The 11,477-nt window shown below is 32.2% G+C and overlaps 1 protein-coding gene across 1 annotated transcript; it reads left to right on the forward strand.

Moving 5' to 3' along the window:
* Window positions 1–2,311: 2,311 nt before the first annotated feature.
* Window positions 2,312–10,934, forward strand: LOC139481402 (2-amino-3-ketobutyrate coenzyme A ligase, mitochondrial-like). The gene is made up of 12 exons (XM_071264722.1): window positions 2,312–2,503; window positions 3,731–3,945; window positions 4,603–4,692; window positions 5,198–5,417; window positions 6,196–6,292; window positions 6,525–6,611; window positions 7,095–7,171; window positions 7,694–7,803; window positions 8,214–8,315; window positions 8,751–8,829; window positions 9,350–9,397; window positions 9,805–10,934. The coding sequence occupies exons 1-12, from the start codon at window positions 2,458–2,460 to the stop codon at window positions 9,912–9,914; spliced, it is 1,281 nt and encodes a 426-aa protein (XP_071120823.1). The 5' UTR covers window positions 2,312–2,457; the 3' UTR covers window positions 9,915–10,934.
* The last annotated feature ends 543 nt before the right edge of the window (window positions 10,935–11,477 follow it).

The following is an 11,477-nucleotide window of genomic DNA, read 5'->3' on the forward strand; positions in this document are numbered from 1 at the left end:
CTAAATCGGGACCGACTGACGGACATATGTTTCGGAAATGATCAGAAAAATATTACCACCTTCAAAGCCCTCCCTACCCTCAGATGAATTCAAGATAAAAATTTAAATCGTGATCACTGGGGAAAAAAGTTTTTTATGAGTTTTAAATTAATTTTCTAAATTTGAAAAAAAAATTAGATTTTTTTTACAAGAAAGAGCGTTGAGATGACCGTATTGAAAATGATTTTCTTGAAAAAGCAAATGTTTCAACCCTACAAATGAGACTCATCAGGACACCGGCACTTGATATTTGGCTCATTTATGTTTACAAAATTTACATCATTTTAAACAAGCCAAGTTAACATTCATTAAGATATAAAAGCAACATCTTGGAAATACGACAGGTTAGAACTACCAAATACTGAGACCAAATATGATGATAAATCTAAGAGAGCGATGTCGCTGATAAAATGAGAAAAAGGACAGGACCACCATGAGGTGTATTCGAATACTTGTTTTCTAATTCAAATACCTAATCAAAATAAGAAGATTTGGTATGATTGCTACTGAAACATATCCTCAGCAGAGATGAAATGACTTAGAATTTATCAACTGTATATATATAGAGAGAGAGAAACTAAGGGGGACAGATGCATTTTCGACTGTTTTTCATAATTTTAACCGATTCAATTTAAAAAAAAAAAAAAAAAGGAGAGGACATTGACCCCTCCTTTACAAAATGGCATTAGGTTTGATTACATATGACGATTATTTGTTCCAATTTTAATGAAAAAGTGAACGATGATGGGTTTTTTTAAATTTGATAAATATACCTTAGAAAATGCCGTTTTTTTCCCTAAAATCTTGAAACTTTGTTAACACTGATTAAGCATATTTATGTAAAGAAGACTTTCATATTTTTTTTTACCAAAATCCACCTGTGTATAGCTGTTGGTATTTAAAAACAAGTTAGGTGTGTCTATCCAAAGGATAGAAATGTTAAATAAAGACCCGAAATTTTGAGTAAATGGTCCGAGAACACAATTAATTCGTAGTGCATTTCTTTTAGAACATAAATGAAAATAAAAAAAATCCCACCTGCGCTTTCTCAAAGAAACTTTTACAGTGTGTTGTACTACTTTTGGGACAAATTATATCAAATTTATAGAAAACTTCATCGCCTCTAACTCAAAATATGGCCAATTTTATGTTTAGGGCGTCTTGAAATCTTTTGACAGCTTCCGAAGTGCTCATTTTCAACCTTTTTCAGCTGGACCAAATCACTACTTTCCTTTAAAATTCTGGACCCAAATTTTTTTACAGTGTAATTTCAACCCCCTTCTTGCAATTTGAGGCAGTGAACATGGAGAAATAAATTTGGAAGGGGTATAAAAATTAATGGCAAGTAACCCACTGTCAACACTAGGGACTATATTTGTGAACAACGAAAATCAAGGGACGACAATGGTGGTCTCGGACCAAATGTCTAAAATTTCAACTTCTTCTTTGTCTTAAAAGGCAAATGTTTGTAAAAAAAAACACCTATTTCAAATTATATGGGGAAACATTGACAATATCGACAAAACGAATGAAAGAAATTGGCTCAGGGTGATTACTCTTGACTACGAAGAAGTGTCTTTCCAACTTGCTGTAAAATGCCATGAATATCTGACCCTGAAAGTTTTTTAAATCTTTTAACTACAGACTGCTCTGTATGCTGTATTTTTGTGATAAAGAAAATTCTGTAGTTTCCTAAAACCTTGTGAACTTTTGACAAAGTTACAATGCCAAAACAAACCCTATCACTATCGTGAATCCATTTACTATATTTTAACAGGACATTGAATTCCCCCATGTGCTGATGTTATATTCAAAGCTATACATGTCACTACAGGGAACACTTGAAGGAACAGTTAAGACTGAGACCGGCACAACTGACGGAACAACGAGGGTTGGTTAAAAAATGTGTTTATGTTGAAAATGCACACCTTTTATTTTCATCATATGTCCTTTATATGGGTTTATTAACACTAAAAGCATGCAGTAAGCCCGTTTATTCAAAGACATATGCAACTTACCATATGCTTTAGTTTTTATATATATTGTTATCTTATCTTACAAATCACAAAACAAAACTGCCTATCTAACTTAAAAAATTTACAACAAAATAAATCTACGCATTCTTTATTATTTGATACAATGAAAAATCATTATTAAATCATTTTTTTATATAAAAATTTGAAGAATTCATTCTATTTTCCAAGTAGAGTTGATTTCACTCGACTTCGCATGTTTGAAAAATCCCCTACAAGTAAACTCAATGCGCAAGTCCAGACTTTCCTTTAATGACAAGTAAACGAAGCGTTTCAAAGAACATGTAGTGAACCATAAATAAAATACATATTTAGATATTCCTTTATCGGATTGGTTGAATGTCACACACCTCTAACAGGCTGTTGTCATTAACCATATTGTGCAATGGAAAAAATCGGGGATTTTGTACTTAAAATATCTAAACGTCATAGTAAGTCTATATTATATTTTTTTAAACATTAACATTTCAAATTGTTTATATAAACCATAGGGTAGTCAATAATTCTTTAACTTGTAGATTTCCACAATCCCTTTACCTTACTCGTGCAGAAGTTAACAGAACGAGATGTTGACGGTTAACAGTTTGATTCCGAGTCCCGTTTCGCATACAAAATAAAATCTATAGCGTTAAAGTTTTTTAATTGCACAAACTGAAACTTTCATTTAGCTTTTTTCACGTATGCACTAAAGAACGCATATATGCAGGACTTGCTTTATATACATATATGTTAACCTATAACATTTTTTCCAACAGATGTGGTGTGAATGCTTTTTCTCTTCTTATTTCATATATAGGTTTACGTACATATTTGGGCAATTTATACACTACATTCGAGTATAAAAAAACTTGTAATTTTATAACCAAGGTCAACATGGAATTTAAATCACAAGTCACAACAAAGACATTTCTTAATTACTTTCTTTCAATGCTTATTCATTCAGGGATTTATAAAATAGTTCTAACATTAAATAATATGAAGTCAGAAATGAAAATAAATATTGTATATTTGTATTTATATCTGTCAACAGCTGTCAAACGTTTCATGCTTGTTGGACAGGATCGCTAAATCTGACACAATATGTTTTACCTTCACTGAAAGCATGGAATAACATATTGTGATATTTTCTTCTACACGGACATGGAAAAGTTTTAAATATTCGTAATGGTTGAGTAGACCTATATACTATATATGCATAAAGCATGCCACTATTCATAAAATACACAACTATTATGTTTTATTCGATAAAAATATGATCGTTATATTCCGGACCGCAGATGATGTAATATCTAACAAACGGATATAAGCGAAATTTAGCGTAAAAAGACAGGCAATTAGTAGAAACAATGGTGGTATACCGACATTTAGCCAGTGCTCAAATAAAGTTATGGGTGTCTCTTGGCATATCTTAACAACAAGCAAATAATGCTTTGGAAAACGGAATCATTCAATCATTGCACAAAACCTTAATTAATCGACTATGCATACTTCCAAATCTGATGAAATACATGCATTGTCATTTTGTTTCTATTCCTTCCCATGCATTTATCATTTAGCAACTTAATATGAGGTCAAACCAAATTGTGTTGAATCAATCTAACATGTAGAGATAAATAAATGCATGAATATTATTCTCAAATACTAATTTTTCTCTTCAGATCATCGCGCTTTAAAATATTTTACAAGAAAGAGATCTACACAAGCTGCAGCTGCCGTACAACAAGATCTGCAGCATGAACTAGAGGGTATAAAAGATGCTGGGACGTGGAAGGGAGAACGTGTCATCACATCTAAACAAGGCCCTACAATTCACGTAGCAGGATCTCAAGCAGACATACTCAATTTCTGTGCAAACAACTACCTTGGTTTGTCTGTACGTAAATTGCATGATAATTAAAATTATAGAAAAAGAGGATATCAGAAATCACAAAAAAGCGGTAGTCGTTACAGACTATACCAGCAATCACAACTGATTTCTCAGCAGACAGACAGACAGTCAAACAGACAATTAAACAGACAAACAACGAACAGGACACGGTCCAAATAGTATGACTTGTCACTTACACACAATGTGTTGGGATTATACCTGTTTTAGTTGTGTACAAACCTGTAAATTTATATAAAAAAAATGTCAAGGACATTTTTCTTTCTGTATAGTTGCAAAAATATTACAAAGCAAGGATATTGTTAATATATGCTGAATATATATTATGGAACAGACATGAATATACGTCTTTCTGCATGTGTCACTTTTTTAATTTGAATAACTAGTATAAATTTTCAGTATATTACACGGATGTATCTGTTAAATTTAATAACAGGCTGAATAATTGATGTTTACAGAAACAACTAGAATCTTGCTATTGAAATAAGATGTCTTAAAAAACGACAGTGTTTAATATACAACGTATTGTTATGCAGGCATGTACATTATTTCCTTTCATATTCTTATTTTTCTTCTTCTTTAAAATGACCGAGTGGATTCTTCGTTGCATGTGAATAAAATATTTGTTAATTCTGTAAATTATAGAGTCACCCTGAAGTAATTGAAGCTGGCAAGAAAGCACTTGACACACACGGCGCTGGTCTCAGCTCTGTCCGATTTATATGCGGTACACAGGTAGGTTCAATATTTCACTTTTCAGTAAAGAAAAGAACAAACAAAATATTAGTAATAATAATGATAATAATTCTTTTCTTCACTATATCACATAGAACAAACAGCAACAGAAACAGAAAAAAAGTTTTTATGAAAGCATTCTCTCATGGACTTTTTGGAATTCACAAGATATCCTATTTGAAATTGCTTGCATCAATTAACATGGAATATTTATACATTATTTAAGTCTAAACTCAACGATTGTAAGGATAAAGGCAGTTGTTACCTTGTATTTAAAATTTTCACAACTTCTTATTTGCAACTCAGTCAAGTGGTTTTCGTAGAACTATAACAAAGGTGTCGAACAAGATGAACTAGAGTAAGACATACCGGGCAAAAATAAGAAGATGTACAATGATTGCCAATGCGCCAATTACCACAAGAGACCAAATGACGAAGCCTCTATTACAGTTATAAATGTCTAAAAACTAACCCTTTCTGACAAGATTTCAAACGTGTATTTTAGGATCTGCACAAAGAACTTGAAGATAAAATCTCAAAATTCCACAAGAAAGAGGATACAATTTTATACGCTAGTTGTTTTGATGCAAATGCCGGACTATTTGAGGTATTACTTGGACCTGAAGATGCTGTTATATCAGACGAATTAAACCATGCATCCATTATTGATGGAATACGTCTGTGTAAAGCTAAACGATTCAGATATAAACACACAGATATGAAGGGTAAGTATCAAACTTTAATCATCACGATAATGAACGAGTATCAAACTTCGATCATCACGATAATGGACGAGTATCAAACTTCGATTATCACGATAATGGATGAGTATCACACTTCGATCATCACGATCATGAATGAGTATCAAACTTCGATAATTGCGATAATTGACGATTGTCAAACTTCGATCATCACGATAATTGATAAGTATCAAAAACTTCGATCATCACGATAATGGATGAGGGTCAAACTTCGATCATTTCGATAATTGAGTAGCAGTATCAAACTTCGAAAATCATGATAATTGATGAGTATCAAACTTCGATCATCACGATAATTGAGGAGTATCAAACTTTGATCATCACGATAATGGATGAGTATTAAACTTCGATCATCATAATAATTGAAAAGTTTCAAACTTCGATAAAACTCACATTTATTCAAAATTTGATAATTATTTATAACAAAATTAAAATAGTAAAAAACAGTGCTGAACAATCAAATATAACCTTCTTTATTTCCACACCCGCTGACTATCGTAGTTACAGATGCAAAATGTAATACTGATCAAAATATACTGTACCAATTGCATGACAATTCGATTGTATTGTTATGGAAAACACATATTATGCAATATATAGCAAAATTATTCTGTTTGATTGCAATCTTGACTCAAAGCCTATACTAGTATCTCATGTAAACTTAGCTGATAATATGGTGTGATTTTCAAATAAAAATCTTAAATCGTTAAAATAAGTGCATTGGTGATATTTGTATTTTCAGATCTTGAACAAAACTTGAAGGACGCATCCTCATGTCACAAAAAGCTGATAGCCACAGATGGTGTATTTAGTATGGATGGCAGCGTTGCACCATTGCCGTGAGTTTCAGTTGTATACTAGAAACTCTTTCAGTCTAATGCGATTTATTTTCTTGTCATACACCCCTTTTCACCAGACTTTAACATATATGCTGTAAATATATAGCATTTCCAATAACTACTACTTAATTTGTGACAAATACCATTTTGATAATTATCAAATCTTAACGAAATCTTTCGATCTTCTTTTTTATACTGGGCATAACTTATTTTCTAAGTATGTTTATTGTAGTGACATAACAAGACTTGGAAACGAGTATGGAGCATTGGTCTTCATCGACGAATGTCATGGAACAGGATTTTTTGGACCAACCGGCAGGTAATAATTGCTGTCTTTATGACTTACGATTTTAATCATTAATTACAGATTGAGCAAAATATAACACAATTTAATTCATACAGTTAAATGGTTAAGTGTTAAAAGTAAAGATATGTATTGTAAGCCAGTACTATTGAAAAGGTACCAGAGGGACAATCAAACTCAAGAAACCTGACATCAAGCCCAAATCTTTGATGCACGGCACTTCATGTTTAATCTTTTTGCCAAGTCTTAAATTTTACAATGACATTCAACACCTCAAAATACACATTTTTGCCTGCAAGAAACTTTGGTGAATAGTAACTTGCAAATCTTGATTGCATTTTTTAATTAGCTTAAATGTATATAGAAACTGCGATAGTCATGGTTTTATATACGATAATTTGCCTATTATTTTCTTACTATCTTATCGATGTATACGCTTCATTTCTCACTATATGTCCATTTGGTTCAGTTTTATAATAATTAGAAAATTATTTTCAGAGGAACTGATGAGCATTTTGGATTGGAAGTTGATATTATTAACTCAACTCTTGGTAAAGCCATGGGAGGTGCTGCTGGTAAGCATTTTACTATTATTTTTGTCCTGCATTATTTGGCAAAAAAAAAAAAAAAAAAAAATAGGAGTTCAGAAACGTAGAATATATTTCTCATTTTGTGTCATTTAAGTTTTATTTGGTATGTTTGAATATATCAAAAAAAAAAAGGAATATGTGGTATGATTATCGATGAAAAACCTACCCACTAAAGTTCAAATGAAGTGGATGTTAGCAATTAAAGGCAATTGTACAGCATTAAACAATAAGAAACAACCCACAACTTGTTGTAGGCTATAAAAGGCAACGACATAAAAAAATATGAAACAGTTCAATTAGAAATCTATCTTTTATATCTAGATACATCACTTGGATGTTTCACAAGGATTGTTTCATTTTATGGGCAGACAATTTGAATCACGCGATGGTTAAATGGTGCTTTCCAATAAATCACAACATCCACTATTGAAATGTATTATGTAAGCCATCATCATACTAATAGCTTGATCGAACAAAGATTGAAATAGACCAACTTTTACATTACAGGTGGTTATACCTCTGGACCAAAAGAGCTTGTACAGCTTTTAAGACAACGATCCAGACCTTATTTATTTTCAAACACATTACCACCACCAGTAGTAGCATGTGCTAGCAAGGTAATAAACAGTTGTAGGTATGATAAATAAAGGAGGAATATTCAAACATTTTAATCATACATATTATCGAAAAATGTTTACAATTAAGAAGTGTAACTAACAAACAAGAAGGCCAAATTAATTGCGAAGAAGAAAATCAGTTGTTTCTTTTGGTTAAAGTTAACGTTTCAAATGCCACACACACCCACCTAAATTCGATGATACCAGTTGTCCTTAGAAACGCCCTTTGTAAAGAACAGTTTCTGAAGAAGTTTGAGTTACCCTTTCATATAGAGTTCATTTTATAATTTGTTGATTTGTTAAACATGAGAAAAAACATAAATTAATATCTGCAGGTCTTATTCAAATTACAAGATACCATATTTATTGATGCAGCATAATTTTGACAGTTTTATATCAATTTTTTACAGGCTTTTGATTTGATAATACAGAATCCAGATTTACCAAAGAAGCTGTTGACCAATACAGTGAGATTTAGGTCTAAAATGACGGACGCTGGTTTTACTGTCTCGGTAAGTGATGTATAAAATCAATGACTATGAATAAATTGTTATAATTACATGTCCTTTTGAATATACCTGTTGCAACTGCCCAAGAATAATGGGGTGATGATATGGAAATATACATTGTTTAACCCTTAAGCATGTTTTTTTCTGCATTCCCTCTAAAACTATTAGCTGCAATTTAGACAAAAGTCAAATACAATTTTGTTGTTGCAAACATTTATAAAAATGGAATATTGAAAAAATATTTCGCTATTAGCAACCAGTTTGGTTCAATTTGGTCAAAATAGGATTCAAAACATTGCAAATGTATCTTTATCTTGCAAGTCAAAATTTCAAACTAATTTAAATCCTTATCCATGTATTCCTAGCCTGACCTTTAGCATGATATCGGTAAAGCATGTCCTAAGAAAGCACATATTTCAGAAATTGTCTGTATTGCAGGGTGATCCAGGACATCCCATTTGTCCAGTTATGTTAGGAGATGCCAAGTTAGCCAGTACTTTTGCTGATGATATGTTGGGTAAGATAAAACTTATTATTCCCTCACTCTTTCTGTTTATTTAACTAGATTTTAGTTAAATGTTCTACATTTTCCTGATCAGTGTTGAAACTCTGAGAGATTTAAAGCCTTTTTCCACCTTCAGCATTGAATATTCCCCACACTGCAAAAAACTTAAATTATATTCACAGATTCAAGGTCAAAGACATCAAAGGGACATGTGCATCTTTTGCAATTACTAGTAACAAATTTGCAAACTTGAATCTGATCCCTTCTGACTCTGTTAGAAAATGAAATAACAGACATTTTAAGTAGGGTTCTGCTAGGTGAAATAAAAAAAATTGTTTCATATTTTCTTTTGAATAAAACTAGAAAGATCTGGTATTTAACAAAATCGTAACAGGCTTTAACAGACGAAACAACTGTACCAAGGCGAAGCACATGTTTACTTTGTGGAGTACTAGTAGATAGAACGTTTTCTTATCTAAGAAAATATTATTCATCAACTGCTCATTGTAAATTTGACGTTGATTTTTTTCAGAGAAAGGTATCTATGTAATAGGATTCAGCTATCCAGTTGTTCCAAAGGGTAAGACTTGTTATACGTATTTTAACATGAAAGATGGGGTTGTTGATGCTTATAATACATTGACAACCACATTACTTACAAGAGAGAGAAAAACACCACAGGAACAGCCCTTTTGTTGTTTTTATTTATCTCAAAAGATTTTGGAAGGTCTTTAATAGTCTATAGTTATTTCATATCAAATTGCTGCAACCATCAAGGCATGTACATGTATTTATTTAAAAATATTTTTGTAATGAATGGAGATGAGAGATTATAAACCAAATACCGGAGAACAGTCAAAACATAAAAGAAAAATCAAAATAAAACCAATACCGGATTCGATATACTTCATGGCGTGACACAGATAATGAAATGGCTGAAACTAAAAAAATGCCTCCAATTTAAAAAAAGTCCTTATTATATTTCAGGAAAATCAAGAATCCGAGTACAGATATCTGCTGCTCACTCAGAACAAGAAATTGATAGAGCTGTGGATGCTTTTGTTGAAATCGGCAGAAAACTCAAAGTGATCAATTAAACTAACAGTGAAGATTGAAATGTTAAAACGTTGTTATTGTCTAAATGGACTGTGATTTTGATGCTTTATTCAAACCGTTTACAGTGTAAAAATCGGTTGATATTATAAACTGAGATTTATTTTTAACTGAGATTATGTAGGTGTGTGAAGATTCAAAACTGTAGATAAAAATCTTATTTCATCAACCAATGATATTACATAAAGTGTTTAATTATTTTGCATTTTACTGACAAATGCGTTTTTTGATTTTGAAACTGAGGGTGATCTCAGGTGCTCCGGAAGGGGACTAAGATCCTGCTCAGCATGTGGTACTCATCATGAATTTTGAAAAACGTAGAATCTCCTTTATGCAGAATATTTATATTTTATGATATATTCTAGTTTGCTGTCTTTATCTATTAATAACAATTTAAAACATAATCAATCCTGACAGAAAAAAAAATCATCTTAACTTTTTCTTTTTTTATGTAAATCAGTTGATGAAAAATGATGAACTATAAAAAGAAATTATGATACCGATTTTAGTGCGTGCGAGACGTCTTTCTATAACAACCATCATATCACTCAATACGTTTGTGAGTAGATTTATGAATATTTATAGATTATTGTTGATCATCTCACAAGATTGGTTTTCTCGCTTGAGCCGGTACGGCGAAAGCGAGAAAAAATCGAGTTGAGATGACCAGTGATGATCTGTTTATCGCTATTTTACCTATGAGGACGTTGTCAATATCATGACAATTTTATTACCAACGCCACGCGCGTCCTTAGTTTCAAACGATACTTTTCCATCTCAAGCGAGTAGCATGATATGAAAATTATCACAAAATAGATCAAAGGAAAAATGCACAAAATATCAATATTTTTTAAAATCCAAAATAACTCATTTACTGAATTTATGGCCAAATAGACGATGGTGCCCTTAACAACTGCTTAAGGATTGAAAGTTCATCCGAAAGGTGACGGTGATAAATTCTTATGAAATCATTTAAGTGTTTCAATAAAATTTTACGAAACTTTCGAGCTTTAAGGTTTTAATAGCCAAATACAGTAGACATCCATGATCATAAAACAAATGAGTTTAAAAATTACTATCAGTACCAGCTTAGGTCAACTGCGACCGAGGCAGTATAAACTTTGGTTTTAGTCGAATTTGATGATAAATAAACTGCGTATTTTAGTCCAAGTACACTATTTAAATAATGCCATAACCGAAGTAGTGGTCACTAGTAGCGACGACTATTGGCAAGCCTTAAGGTAGACAAATGGAAGTGTTTAACGACCTTGACTGGCTATGCAGCTCTCGCACGGTCGGCTCAGTGCCCGAAGGCGATTGGTGAGCATTTCAATAATTGTGTGCCATCGGTCAGGAATGAGTGGTGGTCGCCATTTTGGAGGTCGCCATCTTGGTTTTGTAGGTTCTTTTTGGTTTGTTTACTATTTTTGTTGTTATTTCTTCACAACGGCTGCTTCAGTGCCAGTTTGGTCAGCTTGGCAACCCGCTAACCTCGATGATGGAGTACTGGTAGATGAGTCGTGGACGTAGTTCTAAAGATGGCAGGA

The sequence above is a fragment of the Mytilus edulis genome, chromosome 7, assembly GCF_963676685.1.
Source record: "Mytilus edulis chromosome 7, xbMytEdul2.2, whole genome shotgun sequence".
NCBI classification, from domain to species: Eukaryota; Metazoa; Mollusca; class Bivalvia; order Mytilida; family Mytilidae; genus Mytilus; species Mytilus edulis.

Excerpts from the sequence above, each read along its gene's own strand:
- LOC139481402 (XM_071264722.1), top strand. The coding sequence starts at position 2,458 with ATGGAAAAAATCGGGGATTTTGTACTTAAAATATCTAAACGTCATA. Across the intron at positions 6,612-7,094 it reads TTTTTTGGACCAACCGGCAG|AGGAACTGATGAGCATTTTG; the intron begins GTAATAATTGCT and ends AATTATTTTCAG. Across the intron at positions 7,172-7,693 it reads AGCCATGGGAGGTGCTGCTG|GTGGTTATACCTCTGGACCA; the intron begins GTAAGCATTTTA and ends TTTACATTACAG.